At 52.7% G+C, this 25,019-nt stretch overlaps 2 protein-coding genes across 9 annotated transcripts in view; both read right to left on the reverse strand.

The window, feature by feature from the left end:
• Window positions 1–26: 26 nt before the first annotated feature.
• On the reverse strand, window positions 27–24,042 carry sptan1 (spectrin alpha, non-erythrocytic 1). 8 transcript variants are annotated; one of them, XM_007575067.2, is made up of 55 exons: window positions 22,711–22,817; window positions 19,164–19,403; window positions 18,944–19,069; window positions 18,394–18,534; window positions 17,503–17,783; window positions 17,279–17,423; window positions 17,050–17,204; window positions 16,447–16,582; window positions 16,261–16,362; window positions 16,047–16,184; window positions 15,864–15,974; window positions 15,706–15,783; window positions 15,469–15,624; window positions 15,116–15,320; window positions 14,607–14,788; window positions 14,269–14,512; window positions 13,944–14,066; window positions 13,644–13,861; window positions 13,477–13,569; window positions 13,257–13,391; window positions 12,287–12,435; window positions 12,078–12,134; window positions 10,446–10,644; window positions 10,254–10,358; window positions 10,142–10,174; window positions 10,025–10,060; window positions 9,789–9,836; window positions 8,567–8,658; window positions 8,347–8,491; window positions 8,082–8,263; window positions 7,710–7,809; window positions 7,442–7,639; window positions 7,221–7,367; window positions 7,043–7,146; window positions 6,592–6,754; window positions 6,495–6,509; window positions 5,777–5,908; window positions 5,553–5,690; window positions 5,369–5,473; window positions 4,994–5,202; window positions 4,803–4,923; window positions 4,597–4,718; window positions 4,395–4,527; window positions 4,222–4,320; window positions 3,985–4,144; window positions 3,761–3,837; window positions 3,184–3,690; window positions 3,001–3,113; window positions 2,259–2,276; window positions 1,730–1,784; window positions 1,453–1,649; window positions 824–877; window positions 606–752; window positions 388–535; window positions 27–318 (listed from the first exon to the last, which is right to left on the reverse strand). In XM_007575067.2, exons 2-55 carry the CDS (start codon window positions 19,398–19,400, stop codon window positions 193–195), a joined length of 7,440 nt encoding a protein of 2,479 aa, XP_007575129.1. In that variant the 5' UTR covers window positions 19,401–19,403; window positions 22,711–22,817; the 3' UTR covers window positions 27–192. The 8 variants fall into 8 exon arrangements, with proteins under 8 accessions (XP_007575129.1, XP_007575133.1, XP_007575132.1 ...); XM_007575071.2 differs by lacking the exon at window positions 12,078–12,134; XM_007575070.2 differs by lacking the exon at window positions 9,789–9,836.
• A 595-nt stretch (window positions 24,043–24,637) lies between these two features.
• The window catches only part of LOC103153976 (outer dense fiber protein 2-like), a 10,285-nt gene continuing 9,903 nt past the window's right edge, over window positions 24,638–25,019 (reverse strand). Inside the window, exon 15 of the mRNA XM_016662299.1 lies at window positions 24,638–24,899. Within this exon, the coding sequence (XP_016517785.1) occupies window positions 24,729–24,899 (171 nt within the window). The 3' untranslated portion in view covers window positions 24,638–24,728. The remainder of the gene's footprint in view (window positions 24,900–25,019) is intronic.

A 25,019-nucleotide genomic window follows, 5' to 3' on the forward strand; every position in this document is an offset into this window, starting at 1 on the left:
ACTGGGAAATAAAGGAGTCGGTTTCCAGTGGTAACCAGTAGCGTTTATTGAAGCACACAGTTTAAAAGTTTCACTACAAGCAGTTAAATAGGACAGACGCGGTGAGCGGCTCTAGTGTCAGACATGCATCAGCCAGGTGTGTTAGGGTGAGCGGGGAACGCCTCTGATTGGCCGCTGGGGAAGGGGGCGGGATCAGTTGACGAACAGCGAGCGCGTGAACTCCACGAAGTCGAACGCCGACGGCAGCTCGCGGCCCTTGCTGTCCAGGTACGGCTTCATGTGCGACAGGCAGTAGTCGGCCTGCTCCTTGGTCAGATTCTGGAAGGAAGAACAGAACCGTGAGCCGGGCCCGGAGGCGGAACCGGGCTGCAGCGGAGCCGCACCCACCTGGTACAGCTCCTCCTTGGTGACGTAGGGTTTGTTCTCGGCGCTCAGCGCCCGGAAGGCGCTCTCGATCTCCTCGCTCGACTTGACGTTTTCCGTCTCCCGGCTGATCATGAAGGCCATGTACTCCTGCAGCGACACGTTCCCGTCCCTGAAACAGAACCGGCCCGGTCAGGAAGTAGAACCACAGCCGTCTGAGCCGCTCCAGAACCAGAGCCCACCTGTTGGGGTCCACCGTGTCCAGGATGGCCTCAAACTCCGGGTCGGGTTCTCCTTCCTCCACCATGGGAAGGTCGTAGCCCAGCGAGCGCAGACACGACTTGAACTCCTGGTGGTTCAGGCGGCCCGACTTCTCCTTGTCGAAGTGCCTGGAGCAAAACCAGGAAAGGTGAGAACCAACCCGGGAACAATCAGCCCGGTTCTGGTTCCACTAGCTTACTTGAACATCATGCTGAACTCCTTCAGTGCCTCCTCCGTCACGCCTGTCGTGTTTCTGCAACAACAGCAACAGATCAGTGATTCTTTTGGTCACTAATGTGGAACTTAGCCCCGCCCCCAAACAGAGTGGGCGGAGCCAAAGGGTCTGAGGGGCGGAGCCAAATGGTCTGAGGGGCGAAGCCAGACTGGGAGTCAGACCTTCACTAAAAAACCAACAGCCATAAATCTGGTGACTTTTATCAAGAAAACTATTGGAAACAAATGCGACTTCTCAGTAGAGACTAACCACTGATCACAGTTGGTTTCCTTTTTAAAAGTGTCAAATGACTAAAGACAAATATAGCGACTATGAAAAAAAGATGCTAGTTGGGTCACTAGTCTTTTTTTAAAGTGTCTAGGGACAACCAACAGGGAAATTCAACTGCAATGGCCAATAGAGGGCAGCACTGAGACGGTTTTAGGTCAAATTTACATAAAAATGTCAAAATTTAGATAGAACCTTTAAGGACAGGGTGTTAGCAGCCGTTAGCTGATGTTAGCAGCCGTTAGCTGATGTTAGCACCCGTTTGCTGATGTTATCCGTTAGCTGATAGCAGCCGTTTTCCGGCGTTATAAGTGGTTCTGCTGTACCGGGCCTGGATCTGCTGCTCCAGGTTGTGCTGCATCCTCATGCCCAGCTGGTCCAGTTGGTCCCACTGCTGGGCCAGCCCCACGGTGCTGTGCTCCGTGTATTTGTTGTCCAGGATCAGAGCTTCCTCCATGGCCGCCCCCAGATCCTCGATCTTCTTCAGCTGGCTGCGCATCGCCCGGATCTCCTGGTGCTTCCGCTGCCGACGCATCGGGTCAAAGGTCACGCTACCGGGTCAGAACCGCCGGCAGTCGGTATGAATACATGTGAGCTGCTCACCTTGGTGGCCTCCAGCTGAGACTCCAGGGTTCCGGACTCTTCCACCATGCAGGACCTGAGACCCGGCGAGAGATCGGATCAGAACCAGAACATTCCCATTCCAGCACACATCCACTCCAAACACCAGAACCATGCAGCAGCTGTTAGTGGGTCGGAACCAGAACTCCGGATCGAAACCTCAGCTCCAGGACAGTCTGGATCAGAACCTCTGGAGAAGTTCTGGTCCAGACCAGGTCGACGAGCCAAGGTCCGGGTCGGGTTCTGACAGGGGGTGGGGTTAGTTAGCAGGGAGGTGCCGAGCGGTCCAAGACCCAACATGGTGGTTTTAGAACCGAGCGGATCAGAACCAGAACCAGAACCAGCTCAACCTTCCAGAAAGATCATCAGCTACTTGGTACTGATAGAGACAGAAAACCCGACGGTACGCTAAGCTATCAGAGAGGAAGAGGAGGAGGAAGAGGACACGTCAAGCTGAGGAAGACCATCATCATCATCATCACACATTCATAGAGGAGGAAGAGATATTGACCCGTCCAGAAGATACGTCCTGATTGGATGAGCCGCCGCGGCACAGAGAGAGAGACAAAGAGAGAGAGAGGCGGTTAGCAACACAGCAACAGAACCGGATCAGAACCACAGCAGGTGGATCGGATCCGACACATTGATCAGGAAAACCTGGAAAAACATCTAAATAAATCAATAAAGGAATTAAATCACTTTAGAACCAGAGAGTTTTTCCTTCCACTTAACATTCCAGTAATAAGCGTGGACACAAACAGCTTCTTTATCCGAGTTAAATCCTGACTGTTGATTGGATGTAAAACTGAATCATTTTTAAACAAACTGATTTATTTATAAGTTTCTCTAATAAAATAAAAACTTTTCATTCTGATTCTGAAGTTTCTTCATTTAGAAACCGAGACGCCGCAGAAATAAACTGGATCAAGGACGGAACTAGCAGTCTGGTTGCCATGGAGACCATACGCTGTCGAGCCAGGCGGTGGCAGCATCATGCCTGACAGATTTCAGAACTAGAGGGAAAAAATAATCCTGAACTGAAAAGTGCGGTGTGTCTGTGTTTGATTGGTTTCCTGTGATGCAACCAAAAGGTGTGAATACTTTTCCAGAGCAGCTGCAGCGTTTCACTCATGATCGCTGTAGCCTGTGATGCTAACAGCAGCTAGCATGAAGCTTCATCAGGCGGCCATGCTGATGAAGCATGGCCACCTGTTCCGGTCCAGACCAAAACTCTGGACCGGAACCAGACCTACCTGGTCTCCTGCAGCCACTGGTGGAAGGCGTTGGCGTGCTGAGCGAACTCCTGCCGCAGCTTGTCGTTCTCCTCCTGCCTCCTCTGCTCCTTCTGCAGCTCCAGCTCTCTCTCCTGCAGACAGAACCAGAACCGTCATGCCGGGCCGACCCGGTTCCGCCGGAGCCAGAGGTTCTATCCGGACCTTGATGATCTTCTGCAGGTTCCTCCAGGTCTCCTCCAGGGCCTCCATGGTGAACCAGGTGTAGGGGTTGGACACCACCTGGTAGCTCTTGATCTGCTGGTCCAGCTCGGCCAGCTGGTTGAAGTCGGTTTGGGCCGAGCTCAGCGACGAGCGGAACGCCTCGTGGGCCTCGCGCAGCGCCCGGATCTCCTCCAGGGAGTTGCAGCGGACCGGGTCGGTCAGGTCCTCCTCGGCGTTCTCGAACCAGCTGTTGAAGGCCGAGGCCTTCTTGGCGAAGGTCAGGAACAGGTCCTCCACCTTGCGGAAATGATCCTGCGCCTCCAGCAGCTTCTTCTTCCGCGCCGCCGAGTTGGACAGCAGCTGGTTCCAGCGCTTGATGAGGGCGGCATGCCGCGCCTCGATGGCCTTGGACTGGACGTGCTTGGCGGCCAGAAGCTGGTCCTTCAGCGCCGTGATGTTGGTGATTCCTTCCTGCTGGAAGGCCTGCAGGCCGGCGTCAAACGTCTCCTGCAGAGGGTGCAGTCAGAGGTCAGGGGTCACGCAGAGAGGAGAAGCGGAGGCTCTGAGGAGAACCCACCTGTTTGGTGAGCAGCGTCTGGACCGAGGACAGGTCTCTGCCGTAGTCGTCTGTCTTCAGGCTGTTCTCCTTCTCACCTGAGCAGACGGACAACGTTCAGAGCCCGGTTCTGTAAACTGCAGTGGACCAGCGAGACTCCAGAACCAGGTTCTGGTTCTGGCCACGCCCACTCCCCTTCCTAACCAGCCCCGCCCAGCACCAGAGGAGGTTCTGGAGGTCCGTACCGATCCAGGACTCCACCACATCGGCCTTCCAGTTGAACTGCAGGAACGCCGAGTTCTCGTCCAGCTTGGCCTTCCTCTGGGCCGCCGCCCTCTCCAGCTCCGACACCTTCCCTCTCAGGGCGGCCATCTTGGCGCTGATGTTGTCCACGTGGTGGTTGTTCTGAAGGGAGCAGAGCAGAGTTTGGTCTTCATGCTGCAGGGGAACCGGTTCCGACCGTTTTGGACTCGGGTGCGGACCTTCTTGATGAGCTCCTCTCCGTTGGCGCAAACGTCGCTGACCCGATCCCGGTGGACGGTGAAGTCCGTCTCAAACGCTTCGTGTTTCTTTAGCAGGCCCTGAGGAGGAAAACGGCAGCAGTTCAACGCCTCTGGGATCTGAGGAAGTGACCCGGACAGGAACAGGAAGTCACCTGCACCGCCGCCAGCGTGTCTCCGTAGTCCTCGCTTCCAACCAGGTTCAACTTCTCATTGATCCAAGCTTCCTCCTCCTCCACATTCGCCACAAACTGCTGGTATTCCAGCGACTCCTCCAGCCTCTTCCCTCTGGAACCAGAAGCAAACAGCTTCAGAGCCGTTCCAGGAGGTCAGGCTCTCCGAATCATGACCTCTGACCTGGCTCCAGATAAATCCTTCAGCTCCTTCCAGTGGTCCACGAACTGGGCCAGCCTCTGCTGGATCTCCTCCTGACCGATGGTGTTGTCATCAGACAGCTTCTTCCCAGTGTCCAGCACAGACTGGGGAACAACAACATCCCAAAGTCAGGAAAAACATCTGCTGTCCCTGCCTGACCTAAGAGGTCAGAGGTCAGGAGGACCTACCTGGATAGCCGGCTCATGCGCTGCCAGTTCGGCTTCCAGCCTCTTATGCTTCTTCCTCAGGTTCTGAACTCCCGTCAAATCACGTCCGTAATCCTCCGATCCGACCAACAGCTTCTTCTCCCTAAGAGATTCAGAGCAGAGGTCAGTGAAGGTGACCTCTGCATCTGAGGAGCAGAGGCTCCAGGTCTTACTTGATCCAGGACTCCTCGTCGTCCAGGTCTCGGAAGAACTGGTGCAGGCGGTGCGACTCGTTGAGCTTAGCGCGGCGGCCAGAGGCCATGCTCTTGATCTTGGCGAAGCGGCCGTTGACGGCATCACGCTTGTCCTTCACCTGCGAGGTGTCGAATGCGTTGCTGGCCATCAGGCTGTCGGCCTGGCCGTTCAGGTCCTTCAGACGGTCCTGCAGGAGCCACACGGATCAGGTCATGGCAGCGTTCAAATTGGCCCCACGTTGGGCACCAAACAGGTTGGGAGGTTTTCTACATCCTCCCAAGTTCTGAATCATCTCCTTTGTTTGTCCTTTTCCCATCTGATAAACACAAACGCCCAACAGAACCAACTGGTACCTCGTGAGCAGAGATGTCGGCCTCCAGCAGCTGGTGTTTCTTCAGCAGGTTGTTGACTGAAGCCAGGTCTTTGCCGTAGTCCTCGGAGGCCAGCAGAGCTTCAACCTGAGCAGACATCATCGGGGTGTTTAGCATAACACTAACGGCGTTGCCCAGCGTTTCTGCTCCGACCGAAGAGCCTCACCTCAGACAACCAGAAGTCGAAGTCCTTGATGCCGGTGTTGAAGTTCTGCTGCTTGTTGGCCTCCTTCAGCTTCTGACTCTTCTCAGCTGATTTGTTGACGAGGAACTGCCACTGCTCGTCCAGAGCGCTGAGCCGCGCCTGCAGACAGAACCCACAGACTGGACTTCCTATACCATCCCACAGAGTAACTGGGATCCAGTGTTTTGGGTCGGATGTCGGGTCACCTTGACGGCGTCCTCGCTGCCGGCGCAGGCTCCTCTCTGGATCAGGGCGTTCCCGGTGTCGATCACTCCTTTGATCCGGTCGGCGTTGGCGTGCAGCTCCGCCTCAAACGCCTGGTGCTTCTGATGTTTGCTCTGGCGGCACAGACATAGAGTCAGACAGTTCTGCTCGGCCCGGTCCGTTCACGGCGGACGCTCTGGGACTTTAACGGACGTTGTTATGGACACAGAGGACATTTATGGACACAGAGGACAAAACAACATCAGCAGCAGAACTGATGATGGAGCCAAAACACACAGAGTCACTTCAAGCTGCTTCTGGGTCAGAACCGACTGGACTCACGTTAGAGCCGCACCACATGAGGCAAACATTCATCGCCATGACGACACGTCAGCCCGGACATCCGGGATTCATATCTGGACGACGACGATGCAACATGTGGTGCAGCTCTGGTTCTGATCCGTCCATCTCACGTCATATCAGACCAGACATGAGTCCAGAATCTGGTTCTCCAGACCGGGCTGAGGCAGAACCATCAGGACGGTTCTGAGAACGTCTGAAGCAGCCTTAAAGCGGACTCTCCTCCATGGATCTAAAGTGGCAGCAGAACCAACGACCTGAACTAAACGAAGAGCTGATGGAGGACAAACGCTCGGATCTACACAGGAAGCCAAACGGGACGGAACGACTGCTGGTTAGTGAGACACGACTACAACTTACCAGCAGCTTGGACAGCTAGAGAGGGTAGAAGAGAGAGGCGTTCAGACGGGATTACAGGGAGGACGAGGCTCAGAGCAGAACCGGAACCAGAACCAACCTGGATGTTGGTGGGATCCTTGTAGGACTCGTCGGTGGCGGTCTGCAGCTTCTCGCTGATCCAGGCCTCGATCTCGTCCACGTCCCGGCTGAACTGCTGCAGCGTCTGGGACTCCCCCAGCTTGGAGCGCTTCTCGATCATCTGGGCCTTCAGCCGGCGCCACCTGGAAAACAGGAACCATCCTGATCCAGAACCGTCTGCGGTAAACTTCTGCTTTCTCCTGAGGCCGTTTCCGATCCACTCAGATCGTCACTCGGCGTCTGACGGCTCTGGAGCTCAACCAGGTGAAGGATAACGGAGCTTTATTTTGAAAGTCTGGCAGAATAACCTTGTTTCTGTGGAACCTGCTGGCTGTAGTCTGACCTAAATTCTGCTGTGGCTCCATTAGCAACATGGCACCAGTTGTTACTGTAACCTGTGCATGAGACTTTTATTTTGAAAAACAGCTCACCTGTCCAGAACCTCGTTGCGGCGGTTGTAGATCTCCGGCTTGGCGTAGTGGTCGGCTCCGATCAGCTGGTCAGCGAAGGACTGCAGGGCGGCGATCTTCTCCTCCTGCAGCGAGTTCAGAACAGGTTCAGAACCGGTCCTGAGCCGGTCCAGAACCGGTCCTCCAGCGGGTCACTGACCTGGACGTTGATGGCCTTGTCGAAGTCCTCGTGCTTCTTGATGAGCGCCTCCACGCTGTCCAGCGAGTCGCCCTTGTCGTCGCTGGCCAGGAAGGCTTCCCGCGCCGCCATCCAGTTCTCGGCCTGCTCACAGTCCCGGTTGAAGAGCTGAGGGCGAGGAGGGGGCGGAGTCAGCGCGGTTCCGGCCCAGGCCCGGCGGTGCTGAGAGGAGTCCGGCTCACCTGCAGCTCCAGGCACTGGTCCAGCATCATGCGGCGCTGCACCCAGGCCTTCTCCAGGTCGGCGCGCTCCTGGTCCAGAGCCTTCAGCTTCTGCTGGATGTCGGCGCTGGCGTAGTGGCCGCGCGCCAGCAGCTGCTGGCCGAACTGCTCGAAGGCCTGGAAGGTCCCGGCCCGCGCGTCGATCTCCGTCCGGTGCTCCTGCAAGGCCCACAGTCCGTCACCAGAACCGCACCGGCATCTTACCGCAGACGGGAGGCGCTCCGCCCACCTGGTGGCGCTCCAGCAGCGCCTCGGCGCCCGTCACGTCTTTAGCCAGCTCCTCGGACGACACCAGGCCTCGGATCCCGTTGATCCACGACATCAGATCCCTGCAGGAGGAGAAACCAGCCGCTCATCCTAATCGGGTCGGTCCAGGTTCTGACCGTTTTCACAATGAAACACTGAACCTCACCAAACTAGTTTCTACTATCCAACTACACAGGAAATCATTACAGTTGTTATAATATTCATGATGTTAGTCCTTCAGCCACTAGGAGACGTTTTCCTTCTGACCAGTGAAACCGCCACGTTTCTGTGATCACCCGTCAGAATAATCGACAGACTAATGGATCGGCAGGCCGAGTCCTCGCCGGCCGCCCACCTGAAGTCGGACAGGAAGCGCTGCAGGTCGTGGGAGTTGCCCAGCTTCTCCTTGCGCTGGTCGGCACGGCCCACCAGGCTGCTCCACGCCGTGTTCAGCTCCGTGCATTTCTCCTGGATGTCGTCCACGGCCTCCGGGTGCGACTGGATCAGACGCTCCGCCGTCTCGCCCAGAGACTTCACCTGTCGGACAGGAGCAGCCTGCATGAAGGCCTGGGGGGCAGCGGGTCACCGGGGGGGTGACCGGGGTCACGGCGGGTCCTGACCTTATCGCCCAGCGCCGCCAGGTCTCTCTCGAAGCCTTCGTGTTTGCGCTGCAGCGCCTGGACGCTGGCCAGGTCGTGGCCGTAGTTGTCCGTGTTCAGCGCCTGGTTCTTCTCCTCGATCCACTCCTTGGTTTCGTCGGCGTCCCTGAGAGGAAGTGACACGCCTCAGTGGTGCTGCTGGTCTCTGATTGGCCGGCGGGGCGTCGGGAGGCGGGGTTACCTGTGGAAGCGCTGCACCTCGTGGGCGCTGCCCAGCATGTTGCTGCGGTCCTCGGCCAGCTGCTGCAGCGAGCGCCAGCGGTTGTTCAGCTCCTGCAGGAGACAGCCACTGGTCAGACTGGGATCGTCCCACTGCGTCACTGGGGAAGTATTCACACCCACAACCTCCAGACAAACACCAGCGGGTTCAATGTGACAGAACGGAGCGGAGCGGGTCGGGCAGGTTCTGGTTCTACATCCAGACTCGGGCCGACTATAACTGGATGATCAGTAAATTACTGAGATTGTTGCTCTGAGACCATTTTCATGTTTTATACATGAAAATGATGACAGTTTACTTTCTAAAAAGATCAATAAACTTGAATTTTGTAAACGTTACTTAACTGGAAAAACTTTAAATATACAAGATAAACCAAAAACAAGAAATAACATGGAAATATAAACTATTTCCAGCTAGAGCTGCAGGATATTAGAGAATCTGGTGATGGTGCTGTAAATACTGGGATGTCAGCCGGAGCTTCCATGTCGCCTTTGACACTTTGGTCGTTTCTGTGAGACTAAATTTAGCATTAGCATAGAAACAGCATTTCAGAACTCTTAACATATATTATCCAGCAGTTACTGCGATGCAATCAGTCATTTATGATATGAATATTCAGCACAATGATGATGCAATCATATATTTACATATCGATCAGCAAAACCAAATAAAACGGATCAAGATTAACAAAATGGCCTTTCAAGTATTATTATTATTATTATTGAGCTCATTTTAATCCGTCATACGATTAATTTCTTACTGCAACAGATGAACCAGCAGGTCAACCAGGACAGAGATGAGTATTAATCAGAATGGCCTAGTCAAAGGCCAGACCTAAACCCAATAGAGAATCTGAGGTAAGACTTCTCAGTTTCAGTCTGCGGATGCTGTTCATCTTTATTCTGTCACATAAAATCCACGTTAATCCATTCAAAATGAGAGCATGAGCATGTTGAAGGGTGGGAATACTTCCTCAGGTCTCCAACCAATCACAGCAGAGCAGGAAGAACCTGCTGACAGCCAGGAGCAAACAAGAAACAGGAAGATGGAGTCCAGCAGGACGGGTTGCAGGGTGAGAACAGAACCAACAGGAAGGACCATATAAGGGCAGGGGCGTCGGGGGCGGAGCTACGGGTTAGTGTCTGGTGACGATGCAGGACGGTTTGGATCAGTCGGGTCTTACCTTGATGGTATTAAAGTTAGCCGTTGTTTGGACACCCAGTCGTATGGTCTAAGGTCAAAGGTCAACCAAACAGGAAAAACAAACACCACAGCAGTCAGGAGCGATTGGCTGATTGAAACCCTTTCATTTCAGATCAATACGGTGAGGGCAGTAACCATGGCAACAGGTCTGGGACCAGTCAGAGCGATCGGACTGATGGCAGAACCAGAACCAAGCAGCTGGTGGGCGGAGCTTACCTTCCAGGGCGAAGCCGTCTTGGAGTCAGGCTCATCCTGTCGAACACAGAAAAACCGATTAACTGATCAGATTCCCTCAGGGGGACCAGCAAGATGTGAAGGAGGGAAGAACCGGACCTTTCCAGGAGCCGATCCCAGCTGCTCCTGTTGCTGCAGACACAAAGACACAAACCCGGTCAGACGGAACCAGCAGCCGGGTCGTCACCCGGACAGCACAGCCGCAGCTCACCTGGGCCTGGACCATGGGAGCCTCCTCCGCCATCAGGCCTTCAGACTCCAGCTCCGACGCCACCTTGTTGATGTCCCTCAGCCGGGACTCGTTGGCCTTCAGGTCCTGGATGGGTGGGCAGAACACAAAACATCAGAACCTGGACAGAACCTGGACTGGGAGGCTTGGTTCTGAACAAACCCCCCGCGTTACCTTCTGGAAGTCGTCGAACTTCTTCTGCAGAACCTCGACCTGCTCCAGGTCCGAGCCGACCTCCTCGTTGGTCAGGGCGCTCTCCTTCTCGTGGATCCACTGCTGCAGCTCGTTGGCTTCGCGGAACAACATGAACTTCTTGCAGCTCTTCTCCAGCATGTCCTTCCTCTTCTCTCCCAGCTCCAGCAGCGTGCCGTACCTTGGAGAGAGAGGGAGCGTCAGCGCAGACCCAGAGGGACGCCACCGGACAGACATGCTGCCAGAACCAGGGGAGACGAACACGAGGACACCGGCACGGAGCGGCGATCCTGACATCATGCATCTACACCTGCTGCTGGCTTCACTTTGAGCTTAGACCAACTCTGTCATCCTCAGTTTGTAGAAGATCCGTCATGAAACCTGTCGCAGTCTAAAGTCTTTTCCCATTTAACTCAGGAATAGTTTTTACAGCTGTGACACCAAAGTTCCTACAGGTTTCTTCCCCAGATTTCTTACTTTTTAAATCCTACATGGGTGGAGCGATGGGAACGTTTAGGAGATGTGAATCATGCAGACGCCCAGAACTCTGCAGGAACAGCAGCGGTTCTGGAAACAGAATTCCCCTTCTTGTTTCAACCTTACCTAGAAAATCCTTCACATATTTCCGGAAGCGAAGCCATAACTGCCAGTAGGTCGCAACAGATTTATCTGACCTTTCACCCTCATGCAGAGAGGTGAGACAACTTTAGGTCTAGTTGCCCTGGTAACACCTGGAGAGCACCTCTACCTCATTATTTTCTAATGACCTCAGCAGAACCGCTCAACATGGATCAAGAATGTATCAATTTAACCCATTTTCCTGGATGGAGGAGCAGGACATGTCCGGTGTTACGACTGACTATACAAACATGAGTGTGCAGGTTCCCGTCCCTGATTGGCTCCCCAGAAGACGACGGAGACGTCTAATTGGCTGCTTCCAGAGGTGACGGATATAAAAGCTGCAGAAGCGGACTTCCTGTGCTCCATCCTCCGTTTGTTTGTTCACATCCTGTAAAGTTCTGCAGCTGTAGGAGTGAACTGCCGTTTATGTTTCCTTAGTTTTCTCCTGTTTTTTCGGTAAGTTTTTGTCATTTGATTTATTTACTGTCAGTGAGGTAAGTTTTGGTTAATTTTCAGACAGATCCCTTTTGTTTGTTGTTTTCAGCATTATAGTTCACTCTGAAGCCATTTGTAACATCTTCATCAAAAATAGATCTTTTTAAAATAAATAAATATAAACTGTTCAACTTCGTGTGTGTTGGTTGTTGAGATCTGAAGAGGATGGATCCTTCATGTTGCGATCTGGCCACCCCTAGACGGGTCGTAACACGTGTTAGTGAGGACGGAACCACAGGCAGCAGCAGAACCTCAGTAAACCGGACCGGTTTGGGATGGTACCAAACATCTACATTCAACAAAGGACCCGAAATGTTTCCCTGTTTCTGCTTCACATGGTAGGAAAAAGGAAGAGAGGAAGCGATGGGATGACACAGATGTCCTTCTATCCAGCTGCTGGATAGAAAATGAGGATGGAGGATCACAGACATGAGGGAAGCTGAGGCTAAACTGCTGCGGATCACAGGGAAACGGGTCAGAACGCCGGTTCCTACTCACAGCTCTTCCACCTGCTTCATGCGCACAGACACGCTGCAGGGCTCCTTGGTGACGAGCCTGCCGCAGCGAGGCGAGGTTAGGGGTTAGACGAAGAGGAGGAGACAGAAACAGAACCAGGAGCCGAGTCAATAGTGGGTGGGACCAGTTAGGTCCCACAGGAAGGAGGAATGTGTTAGGAAAGCCCACAAGAACGGAAAAACATTTCTTACTGGTTCTCGATCTGTTCCTGTCGAGCTGCGATGCTGCCATGCTCGTCCAGCAGGTTCTCCCTGGAAGACGACTGAGTCGGGTCCAACTTTTTCACATAGGCGGCCGGAACAAAGCCCTGCCGGTCGTTCACCTCCACCTTCCACCAGTCCTGGGACGTAAAGACACATCAGACAGAAGGAACATTCCCAACACACACAGACATCCTGCTGCAGAACTGAAGGGTTCCAATTCCCAAGTCCTCTTTTTTTTAAGGTTTTATTGGCTCTAGTGGCCTTTATTTGATCGTTAATTGACAGGAAAGTGGTTAATGAGAGAAGGGGAAGACATGCGGCAAAGGTCGCCAGGCCAGGAGTCAACCTGCGACAGTCGCGTTGAGGACTAAGGCCTCCATATGTGGGTTGTGCTTAACCCCTACGCCACCACAGCACCCCACCCCAAGTCCTCTTTTTAAAGCTAATTTTAAAGACTAAATAAACATTCATATGTCATATTCCTGTTGGGATCAGGATATAAATGTTGAGCCTGAAAAAGACAACAGACAGCAAGAAGGTTGGGAAAGGTGGATAAAGCATAAACCAATGGAAGCATAAACCGACAGATGCATAAACCGAAGGAAGCATAAACTGATGAATGGAATAGGGAATAAAAGAAAGGAAAAACCAATATTTATCTAGTCGTCATTTAATTTTTCCATAGTTTTCCAGACATTTGCATTCCAGTCTTTTCCAGTCTGTTCTGGACCACGGACCCATCAGAACCAAACCAAGAGTCTGCAGTCAGATCATCAGAAAAAGAGATCTGACTGGAGCCTGAGAATCAGACGGATCTCATCTCTTGTATAGTCTGACTGTTGAAAGAAAAACTTCCAAACAGCCAGGACCGGATCGGATCTGGATCCCAGCATTTTATCCTTCAGGAACAGAGAACATTGGAATCCTGTCAGGAAGCCTGGTCTGTGAGGTTCTGTACCTTGTTGGTGCTGTTGAGCAGGGTCAGGATGTCGCCCTTCTTCATAGTCACTTCGCGCGGACTTTTCTCCTGATAGTCGTACAGAGCCAGAACCAGCTCCTTCCCAGTCTCGTCATCAGTCGGAGCCACTTGTTGCTGTTCGTGACAGAAACCCAACCTGTCATCCAACAGACCCAAACTTCAGACCTGATCTGATCAGAACTCGGAATAACAGACTCACCCTGCAGGACTGAGCCTGCTCCTTCAGAGCCTGGATGCTGCTGCCGTATGCCGTCAGGTCTGACATCAGGGCCTCGTGCTTCTTCAGCAGTGCCTGTGGACCAGACCCCGGAGTGAGAACACGCCGTCTCTTTGTGCAACAAACAAACTGCTGCTATCCTTCCATGCCTCAGCTGAATCCTCGTCTTTCCCATAGTCCGGGCTCCCAACGATGGGCTCCTTCTCCCTCATCCAGGACTCGGCCTCGTTGGCATCAGCAAAGTACTGCTGGGCCTGCAGAGAGTCCTCCAGGTCCTGCCTCCTCTGGCCCGCCTTGCCCTTCAGGGTGTCCCAACGTCCGTGCAACTCCCCCAGCTTGGCCTTCACCTCTTCCCCGGCAAAGTGACCTGAGAACCAGCATCTGAACCATCAGCACCCTGAGAGGAAGCTGGAACTCTTTCAGTAAGTTGAGGATCTAAATCCACGTACCTTCCTCCACCATGGTCTCTCCTTTCTGGGTCACGGCTTTGATCCGAGGCTCGTGACCTGTGATCTCAGCCTGCAGAGCCTGGTGTTTCTTCAGCAGGTTCTGGACTCCAATCAGGTCTTTTCCTGAGAGACAAACAGGAAGTTATTGCTCATTATTCCATCTGAACCCAAAAGGTCATCCCGGGATCTTACAACATTCCTCTAGACTCAGATTATCTCTCTAAAATAAAAACCAAGTTTTAACTGCTCCATTAGTCAGGAAACACAGTAGTGAAGCTGGCTTCCATGCACCCGCCTATAAGGCCAGAGATCTGGGGGTTGATACCTCTGTTGGTGGATGAGGCGATGGGCTCCTTCTCCCTGATCCAGGTCTCCTCATCCTCCACGTCCCTGAAGAGCTGCTGCAGGCGCAGCGAGTCAGACAGCTTCTGCTTGCGGGCCGCCATCGGCTCCCGCAGAGCTTCATAGCGAACCACCAGAGCCTCCTGCTTCTTCTGGATGTTGTCTGCGTCAAAGTGGCCGGCTTCCTGGAACTGCCGAGCCTGGATGGTGATCCCGTCGATCCGATCCTGGTGAGGAAACATTCATAGGAGAGGTCACAGATCCGACCTGTACAGACGGAAACGATCCGAGCCCTGGTGGGTTCTGGGATGTCTGGGTCACCTGGTGAGCTGCGACGTCGGCCTCCAGCAGGGCGTGCTTCTTCTGCAGGTTCTGGACGCTCGTCAGGTCTTTCCCGTAGTCGTCAGAGGCCAAGTGACCTTCGACCTCGTAGAGCCAGAGCTCGATGTCCTCCACGTTCCTGTTGAACTGCTGCTGCTGGTTGGCCTCACGTAGTTTGATGCCTGGAACAAACACAGAGATGCTGAATCAAACCGGTTCATCCTCACTAAATTCTACACTACATTCTACTCTCCAATGCCCAGATTAGCCGATTTCAGAGCTTCAACAGTTAAACGTTCCTAGGAATTAAACGTAGATATTTCTATAATTCACTGGCTGGTTGGTGGGAGCAATGATTTAATTCTGGAATTCTCACATTTTTCCAGACACCAGGTGTTTTTTCTACATTCTTATCCAACCTCATAGACACTCCTTTCTGTCTCCATGGGAACACCCTCACCCCCGTTTAAAGCCTCTCTACCAGCAGTGCTGTCATTGGCTCCTGCTACCTTTGAGCTCTGTGGCCTCCAGCAGCTTCTTCCACTGCGCACTGACATCTTCCATGCGGGCGGTGACCTCAGCGGAGGCATAATGCTTCCTGTCCAGCAGCTCCTGGCCGGACTTCTGCAGGGCGTCGATGCGGCTCTGATTGGCCGACAGCTCGGCCTCGAAAGCCTGGTGTTTCTGCACCTTCCCCTGCAGGTTGGATGGGTCCTGTGGAAGAAGAGGAGTTAGTCAACAGAAGCATAAACTGATGGAAGCATAAACTGATGGACAGATGGGTGGAATAGGAAATAAATTATGGAAAAACAAGGCTGAAGAAGCAAACAGAGCCATGGAGAGAGGAGAAGATGCAGAAGACCTTGTAGGATTCATCTGTAGCAGTCTTCATCTTCTCGTTGATCCAACTCTTCAGCTCATCAGAGTCCCTGAAGAACTGCTGCAGATGGAAGGAGTCCTCCAGGGCAGCCCGGCGGGCCTGAGCGCGCTCATGCAGGGCGTTCCTGCGGCTCAGGAGCTGGAAGCAGAGAGAGACGATAAACCATGACTCGGCTCCTCCAGCTGGAGCTCAGAACTACGGTGGAAGGAAAAGACTCACAGCGTCTCTGCGCGTTGCCACGTCCTCCTTAGCATAGTGGCTGTTCTGGATCAGCTTGGTGGCAAATTCATCCAGAGCCTGGAGATTCAGCAGAGCTATGAGTCAACCTGATCCTGCAGAGCATCAGTGATGGCCAGAGGAATCTGGAGATGACTCACCGTGATCTTCTCCTCCTGAGCGCTAAGAGACTTCTCAAAGTCCTCGTGTTTCTTCAGCAGAGCTTCCACGCTGTCCAGGGAGTCTCCCAGGTCTTCGTTCAGAAGGAAAGCCTGCAGAGATATTCAGTTCATCAGTTAAACCAGTTAATCCAGCCCATCTCTGCAGACTGTGGCCCTGCTTACCTCCTGCTTGCTCATCCAGTTGTCCACCTGCTCCGTGTCCCTATAGAACAGCTGCAGGTCCATGCACTGTTCGTACTGCTGCCGGCGGACCTCCCACAGCTCCAGGAGGGACTCCTTCTCCTGGGCCAGGATCCCCAGCTGCAGACACACAGAACACAGTTAAAGCACAACCAACGGATAAACTGGACATTCTGACCTCATCTGACGCCCCCACCTTCTCCTTGACCTCCTCAGAGGCGTAGTGTCCTGCACTGAGCAGGGCCTGACCAGCTTCATCTGTGGCCCTGAAGCTGTCCTCGTGGGCATCAATTTCCCCCTGGAGGAGACAAAACAAGCCGATCCATGCTCAGTAAATGTCCAGTTCTGGTTTCTGACCAGCTGCAGCTTTAAGGAGCATCACCTTGTGCTCCTGGTGCCGGTCCAGCAGCGCCTCGGCTCCGGCCACGTCGTTGGCCAGCTCGTCGGCGTTGATCAGAGCCTTCATCTCCGTCACCCAGCTGGTCAGATCCCTGAAGTCTGCGGTGAAACGCTGCAGACTGGAGGACAGAAGGACACGCTCTGAGTGAGACAATGTCTAACTAACTAACTAGGGGAGGAAGAAACGGAAGAAAAGGTGCAAAAACAAAAAAAAGTGCAAAAGAAAGAATCTACTTGTGGTCTGCCCCCATGAGTAGATGGTTGAGTGTCTGGTTGGTTGGTTGAGTGCCTGGTTAGTAGGTTGGCTGGTTGTGTGTCTGGTTGGCTGATTGTGTGTCTGGTTGGCTGGTTGGGGTGTCTGGTTGGGTGTCTGGTTGGTTGGTTGTGTGTCTGGTTGGGGTGTCTGGTTGGCTGGTTGGGGTGTCTGGTTGGCTGGTTGGTGTGTCTGGTTGGCTGGTTGGGTGTCTGGTTGGCTGGTTGGGGTGTCTGGTTGGCTGGTTGGGGTGTCTGGTTGGCTGGTTGGGGTGTCTGGTTGGCTGGTTGGGTGTCTGGTTGGTTGGTTGTGTGTCTGGTTGGCGATGCGTACTGGTAGGAGTCGTTGAGGCGGGCGTGGCGCTCAGCAGCCAGTGTCTGGATCTGCTCCCAGTTGGTGATGAGTTCGTCCTTCTTCAGGTGGATCTGGGAAGCGTTTTGAGGATGGGTCTGCTGCAGGCGCTCAGCGTCCCCACCCAGAGTGTTCACCTGGTTGACAGCAGGAAGGGAGTTAGCAGGGCCCTGAAAAGTTGAGTGGGAATGTGGGGCAGCAGGAGTCCCACCTTGTCCTTCAGAGCGGCCAGGTCTCGTTCCAGACCCTCCTGTTTCCTCAGCAGAGCCTGAACGCTGGCCAAGTCCCGCCCAAAGTCATCGGATGCCATCAGCTGCTCCTTCTCCTTGATCCAGCTGATGGTCTCATCCACATCCCTGCAGACAGAAGCAGCATCACAGCTCAGAGAACGGTCCAACCTGAGAAGACGTTCGTCCTGAGGTTTCTGGCGTTCACCTGTTGAAGCGCTGCACCTCGGCCGAGCCGAACAGCCGGGTCTGCCTCTGCAGGGCCAGGCCCTTCAGGCGCTGCCAGGCCGCGTTCACCTCCTCCTGCTTCCTGACGATCAGCTCGTTCTCTGGGTGCGCCTCCTGGATCAGCTTCCCGGCCAGCTGGTTCACCTCGTTCACGCGCTCCTCATGAGCCGCCAGGTCCGTCTGGAACTCCTCAAACTTCTTCTGCAGGAGCTCCACGTGCTCCAGGTCCTGACCCAGCTCCTCAGAGGTCACGATGGCCTCCTGCACAGCGAGCACAGCGGCGTCAGCTTCAGCTGCATCGGCTTCAGCTGCGTCGGCTTCAGCTGCGTCGGCTTCAGCTGCGGCGTCAGCTTCAGCTTCAGGATGTTTACAATCATCCAGCAGATGGAGCCCGTCTGGCTGCTGCAGATCTTCGTTATAAGAACTAAAAGCATCTTTAAAACATTTTGTCTCTTTATACTGCAGTAAAACTTCATGAAAATAAAATATTTTTTTAAAAGTATTGTTCTACAACAGATTCAGGGTCAGGATAATGTTTTTAAAGGACCAGAAAAAAGTTGTAATAATGCAAGAATAAATTTAGAATATGGTTTTATTCTCATAATTTAAAAATAATCTGGCCCTGATACTAATACATTTATGAAACATTTCTTTATTTTTCTAAAACAAACTTCCCCAAATCTCAAAGTTTAATTTTTTTGAATAAAGAAAAAAAAAAGGATTATTAAATATTTAATTTCTTAAAAATATTTGTCAAATATTAGGTTTGTAACTAGTTAGAAAACCACTTAGTATCTAATAAAAGTTTTATTGAATTAAGCGTTGAACTCTGCTGACCCAGAGCAGTTCTCCGACCAGAACCGGTTCTGACCTTGTCGCTGATCCAGTCCAGAGCGTCTTCACACTCCCTCAGGTACTGCACCAGTTTCTGGGCCTGCAGCAGCCGCATGCCCTTCTCCTTGGTCTTCTGCAGCAGCAGGTCCCAGAGGCGGTGCAGCTCCTCCAGGCGGCTCTGGAAACAAAAAGCCTCTCTGAGTTCTATAGATCTACGTCAGGCGGGTCGGGTCATGTTCCTGCAGGTTCTGAGCTCCTCGCCGTCACAAATTAACTGATTTGTTTTTGTTTTTGATCCTCCGGACCGGACCAGAGAGCTCGTCACACTAAAGAGTGGAAAGGGGCTGCTGGGAAACCGGGTCAGAACTCTGGAAGCACACAGAGGAGCCACTCCAGTCCAAACACACACTTGGATGTACTCAGCCATGTTGACGCTGGTGACGATGGGCCTCTGCTGCGTCCGGTACGGAGTGTAGGACTGAACCCGACAGGGACAACAATCAAACCGGGATCGTCTGAAGCTGCCCGTTCCCGTCCGGAACCGGCTGGCCCGGATCGGGACGGTTCTGGGAGTCTGTGGGACGTACCCGGATGGTCTCTGAGGCGAAGTGTCCCTCGGTGACCATCAGGTTCCCCGTCTTGTCCAGTTCGATGATGGCCGCCGCGTTGGCCTGGACCTCAGCCTCAAACGCCTGGTGCTTCTGCAGCTTCCCCTGTGAGGACACACACGTCAGCTGCAGCAGAACCGGGTCCGGCTTCAACAGAGCCACAGCACCGGGCCAGGCCCGCTTCCTGTCGGAACCGGACCTGCAGGTTGGACGGGTCCTTGTAGTTCTCGTCGGAGGCGATCTGCAGCTTCTCCTGGATCCATTTCTCCAACTCGTCGGCGTCCCGGCGGAAGAACTGGAATCGGTACGAATCCTCCAGCTTCTGGCGCCGGACCATGGACAGCTCCTTGAAGCGCCGGTACCGGTCCAGAACCTGCTGCCGGCGCTCCTGGATGTCTTCGGCCGTTTCCAGCACTTTGACTCCAACCGTGTCCATTTTCTGCAACGAACAGAACAGAGAGGATGAGAACCCGGTCTGGTCCAGAACCAGCTGCAGTACAGGTCCGGTTCTGGGAGGTCCAATGAAAACACTCGATGCTGCCATGTGAACGCAGCTGATTGGTCAGGAGCTGAACCAATGGGAACAAAGCAACAGAAAACAGTGCTGAAAGTTCTCCTGGATCAGAACCGGAACAAGAAGCAGAACCAAACATGAACCGGACCAGAACCAGAACCGGACCTGCTGGTAGCTGTAGGTCTGGATCAGTGGAGTTTAGTTCTGTTCAGCAGCAGAAGTGGGACCCGTCCAACAGAACCAGAGCTTTCTCTGCAGTGGACCAGAACCTCGGCTCCACAGTGAAAGGCTGGACACGAAGCCCCCCTCCCCCCTCCCCTCCCGTTGCTTAGCAACCAGCAGCAGCTGACATGCTATGAATGCCTGGAGGGGTGGGGGCGGAAATCCCCCGGTGTGAGCGGCGCCGAGTTCCCACACAAAGAGAAGTGAGCGGTCAGCGTCTCTGTGGGCTCAGGCCGCCGCCCGGACCGGACCGGACCGGACCGGCTGCTGCTCAGAACCGACCGCTGGGCCAGCAAAACTCCGAAGCTCCAGCAGGAAGTGAGGCGGGGTCTTTCTGTTCCCATCCAGAGGAAACATGAGCTGCTTCCACAGCTGAGGAGGTTTATCAGCGAGCAGCTCGGCTCTGCAGCACCTGATAACACACACACACACACACACACACACACACACAGCCCCCCGCCCTGCTTCAGGAGATAACCCCCCCTCAGCAGACAGACACGCCTCCTGTGGTTTCTGATGGAGGTGCTGCTAATGGCTGCAGCAGATGAGCAGGAAGCAGAACCGGGTCAAACATCCCGATAATGGAGGAGTGTGTGAGGTAATCAGAGGATGTTAAAGTCCAAGCTGACACTCCCTGAACCTCAGCGGAGTGGATGATCCACTTCAGCGCCGCCCAGGGAGCGTCGAAGGGAGGGGGGGCAGGAAGTGACTCAGGAGACAAAGGAAGTTCACCTGGAGGAGGTTCAGTCAGCTAATCATGTCACTGTCAGTCTGGAAATCATCCAGAAGGTTCTGGAGGTTCTGTTGGGTCCAGACATCAGGAGATATACAGCGATATCCTCTGTTGCCATGGTTACCTTCAGCAGCTAACAGGAAGGCTAAATGTTAAAGATGTATTCTTTAAATGAAAAGATAACATGGATAATATGGATGTAGAAACATCCGGGAAGGTCAGCCATGCTAGCAGTGCTAGCCGATGCTAACAGCACTAAGCAATGCTAACTGAAACTAACTGATGCTATAGACTGTTCTGTCACATGGCAGGATGACATCACCTCTGCTCCTCACTGGAATAACAACGAGCGCTAACGGCTATGCTAACAGCAGGATGACTGCTAACATAGCATTAGCTCTGGAATCTGTCAACGTTTGCTCCGGTCTGCAGGTTTCCAGAGACGACAGGAGGAAACCTGAACCTTTCCCAGCTGTATCAGAACCCGACCAGAACAGAACCTCCATCACATTTCATCCACATGCAAAGGTTTCACTCCAACAGGAAACATGCGAACAGAACCAGGTCAGCACAACCCAGAATCACAGCATATACACACAGAGCGGTTCTGTCCTCAGCTGCTCTTCCTCTGAGGCTCGGTTCTGATCCGCTCCGCTCCGAACCAGAACCTTCTGCTGTGTCAGACGCAGTGCAGTGACTGGGCAGAACCCAGCAGAACCAAGCCCAGCCTCTGCTGCAGAGACGCTCCGCCCCCCACCGCTGGCCTGGAAACCCAGGATTCGCCTCATTTTCCAGGTTTTTGCTGCCTGTTCACTCACACACACACACACACACACACACACCACATCTCAGACACACACACACACACACACACATCACATCTCACACACCCAGCAGCTGTTACCTTCAGTTTGGGTTTAGGGAAAGTCGTCATGCTGCAGGATGGAAGAACCACGGTTAGCTCTAAAGCTGTCTATAGGACAGTAAAAGTGTGACGAGAACGGATCAGAACCGGGTCAGAACCACACCCAGACAGCAGAACCAAAGGCTCTCTGGTCCAGATGTTTCCATGGAATCAGTGAGAATAAACCAGTTAATGGTTTCTCCAGGAACGTCTCCAGCGTCCCGGGTCGTTACAGAGCGGACCATCAGAACCAGGTCCAGTTTATCCTGAAGGCCCGGCTGCTGGAGCCTGGACCCAGTTGGTTTCTGCAGCTACATCTGAAGCGGTCTAATAAAATCTCAAACTGTTTGATAACTGACCCTGGATCACCAGATGAAATTAAATCAATTTATTGTAGCGACACAGAAACTGTAGCTAACGCTGCGTTCACACAGCAGATCAACCTTTTTCACTGCAGTCTGAACGACCCGGTTCTGACATCTCCACCCCAAAATACTTGGTTTGTTCCACTTTCTCATGTGGAACTAAATCAGAGAAACCTGAGAATTACGTCATAATTCAGCAAAGAAAGACGGTAAACAGCAGCAGCACTGACCCCCCCCCGGGCCCGGACAACCTGTCCTAGAGCCGCCTCTGCTCGGAATCAGACGGCATCTCTATGAGTTTACCCGCAGCAGCGCCCCCTCGCTGTGGCTCTAGCATTGCTGCAGTGACAGTAACCAGCTTCTTAAAGCAATTATCTGAATACAGATGCTCTGCGGTTCTGGTTAAACCCACTCTGACCCGGTTCGGACAAACAGAGCGGCTGGTTTCAGATCAGATCCGGGCTTATCTCGGTCCTGCAGACTGGTTTCCAGTTAACTGGATGGTTTCCAGTTAACTGGATGGTAGGTGAGGAATTCAGCACAAGGCTGATGGTATCAGTTCGGACGGCCATCCGCGTCATTCTGTCCAGAACCGCGGTGCTAACGCGGCGGTGTGATGGACGGAGGCCTGGGCGGCTCCTTTCTGACCGGAAACCATTTATTTTTATTGAACATCTGTCCAATAATCTGGGTTAATCTGCAGAACCTTCACCCGGTACCATCCGAACCCTCATTGAAAACCAAAACACGCCCATGAATCGGAACTGCAGTCTCCATCATATTCTGCATGCGTTTATTACCCTTTAAACAGCAAATAAAGCGTCTTTGAACCGATAGTTAACGTTTTATTTCACTGTCGCTGTTAGCTGCTGCTGCTGCTAGCCTGTCGGTCACGGCCGAAAAACCCGAACAAACAGCCTTAAAACTACAAAATAAAAAGCAGCATTTATTGGTTTTAAAACGCAACATTTGCTCATCAAGCAGGAAACGTGGAAATAATTTCCTTACCGTGAGGTTTTTCCAAAGAGCTAATGGAGAAGAGGTTATCCCGAAGAATCGACCCAGACGGTTCGTTTGAAGGGCGGGGCGCTCTGTGGCATGACGTCACTCCTGCAGCTGTACGGAGACACCCGAAGTTTGACGGAAGGACACGAATGCGGGCGGGAGATGGAGTGACTTCATTTTCGAGCAAAACAAACCTCTAGGAGTGGAAAATAAAACTCCCGGAGGAAAAACACAGCTTCCAGTTTACCTCAGACGCTGCTGTGTTGAGGAAAAACTTATATTTAATTTTTTAAAACTTAATTTGTGCCATAATCTCTGGATATTAGCGCATTAAAGTGTAGTCAAGCCATGGAAATCATATTTAATTTAAAGAGACACATTGTTTATTCCTCTTTGGGAAACTTACTTTTATGACATAAAGCAAAAATTCCACCTGTATTATATTATATTCTTGTTGTTTTCAAAATACAGATATTACTCCATGTGAATAATTGTTCTGGCCCTGAAATAAAGATAAAAAATATGTGTATATATATATAAATTCCCTTCTCACCCTCTGCAGTCTCTCTCTCTCTCCCTCCCTCTACCAGAGGCCTGGGAGCTTGAGGGTTATGCGCAGTATCTTGCACATTTCTGGACTGAGATGTCTGATGTTGTTCCTGGGATCTGTTTGAGCCACTGCTCCAGTTTGGGGGTGACTGCCCCGAGGGCCCCGATGACCACAGGCACCGCTGTGGTCTTCACCTTCCAGGCCTTCTCCAGTTCCTCTCTGAGGCCCTGGTATTTCTCCAGTTTCTCCTTTTTCCTGATGTTGTGGTCACTTGGTATTGCTACATCCACCACAACGGCTTTCCTCTGTTCTTTATCCACCACCACAATGTCCGGTTGGTTCTCCATTACCATCTTGTCTGTCTGGATCTGGAAGTCCCACAGGATCTTAGCTCGGTCATTCTCCACCACCTTTGGGGGTGTTCCCCACTTTGACCTCGGGGCTTCCAGTCCATATTCGGCACAGATGTTCCTGTACACTATGCCCGCCACTTGGTTATGTCGTTCCATGTACGCTTTCCCTGCCAGCATCTTGCACCCTGCTGTTATGTGCTGGACTGTCTCAGAGGCCTCCTTGCACAACCTACACCTTGGGGCTTGTCTGGTGTGGTAGATCTGAGCCTCTATTATATAATTATGTAGAGTCTTCTTTGTTACAGCATGGTTGTATATTTCAGGATTCACATTTCAGTTTGTTTTGTTTATACTTTTGGGGCATTAACAGACGGGTTGCCGGTTCGAACCCCACTCTGTCCGTCTCACTCTGAACATCCATTGTGAATTGTATTTCCTGGTTGCTAAGCAACATTAGGAGCGTTATCCATCAGCTGACGACCATGAGACCCGGCGGCAGCAGATCATCTGACCCGGAGCGAATGCAAACATCTGACCTGTTCAGAAAGCTGAAAATTCAAACCAAACCACAACAAACACGTTTGATGTGAGTTTACTTCAGGAATCATAATAAATACAGTAACTGTTGGTTCTGCTGGTGCAGAGCAGCGAGTCACCTGGCAGGTAACGATGACCCAGATGTTTCAGCTCCATTAGATATAATGCAGTGCAGCATTTAATCAGACATGTTAGTAGAATACAGAGCTGAAGCTGGAGACATTTAGTTTTACTCCTCAGGACGAGGAATGATGCACATCTGGATCAGAACCAGAACCTGTGGCTAGAGTTGAAGGTTTGATTCCCGTAACAGTGAAAGGGGCGGAGCTTCTCCTGGTGTCCATCAGGAGCTACTGCCTCATGCTGAGGGGAAACCAGCAGCAGCTGGATGTCACTAACAGACACCAGGGGGCAGTCTTCTGGAGCCGTTCCAGAGACTGACTGGATCGACCAGTTAAACCACTGAAAGCAGAAAAACCATTCAAACAGCTTAAAATAATTCATACTTTATGTTTCTAATATGGATGTGGTGATGATTGGTTTGGTTTCCAGTATCCGTTGCCGTGGTGATGAGGAGTGTTTCAGACAGGTGACGGGGAGCGCCGGGGCCGGCTGAGGAGCCCGTCACTGAACACGTTGGCGTAGGACGCTTTGAGGAACTGGATGTAGTTCTGCAGGCTGCGGTTGGTGCTGTCCGACTGCTCCAGGCGGTCCTGGAGGTCCTGCAGGCGGCTCTGAGACCGCCTCTCCGCCTGAGGACCAATCACAGGTTACTGACTCGCTACTGGACCAATCACAGGTTACTGACACGCTACAGGACCAATCACAGGTTACTGACACGCTACAGGACCAATCACAGGTTACTGACACGC

This window comes from Poecilia formosa, unplaced genomic scaffold (assembly GCF_000485575.1).
Source record: "Poecilia formosa unplaced genomic scaffold, Poecilia_formosa-5.1.2 Scaffold368, whole genome shotgun sequence".
NCBI classification, from domain to species: Eukaryota; Metazoa; Chordata; class Actinopteri; order Cyprinodontiformes; family Poeciliidae; genus Poecilia; species Poecilia formosa.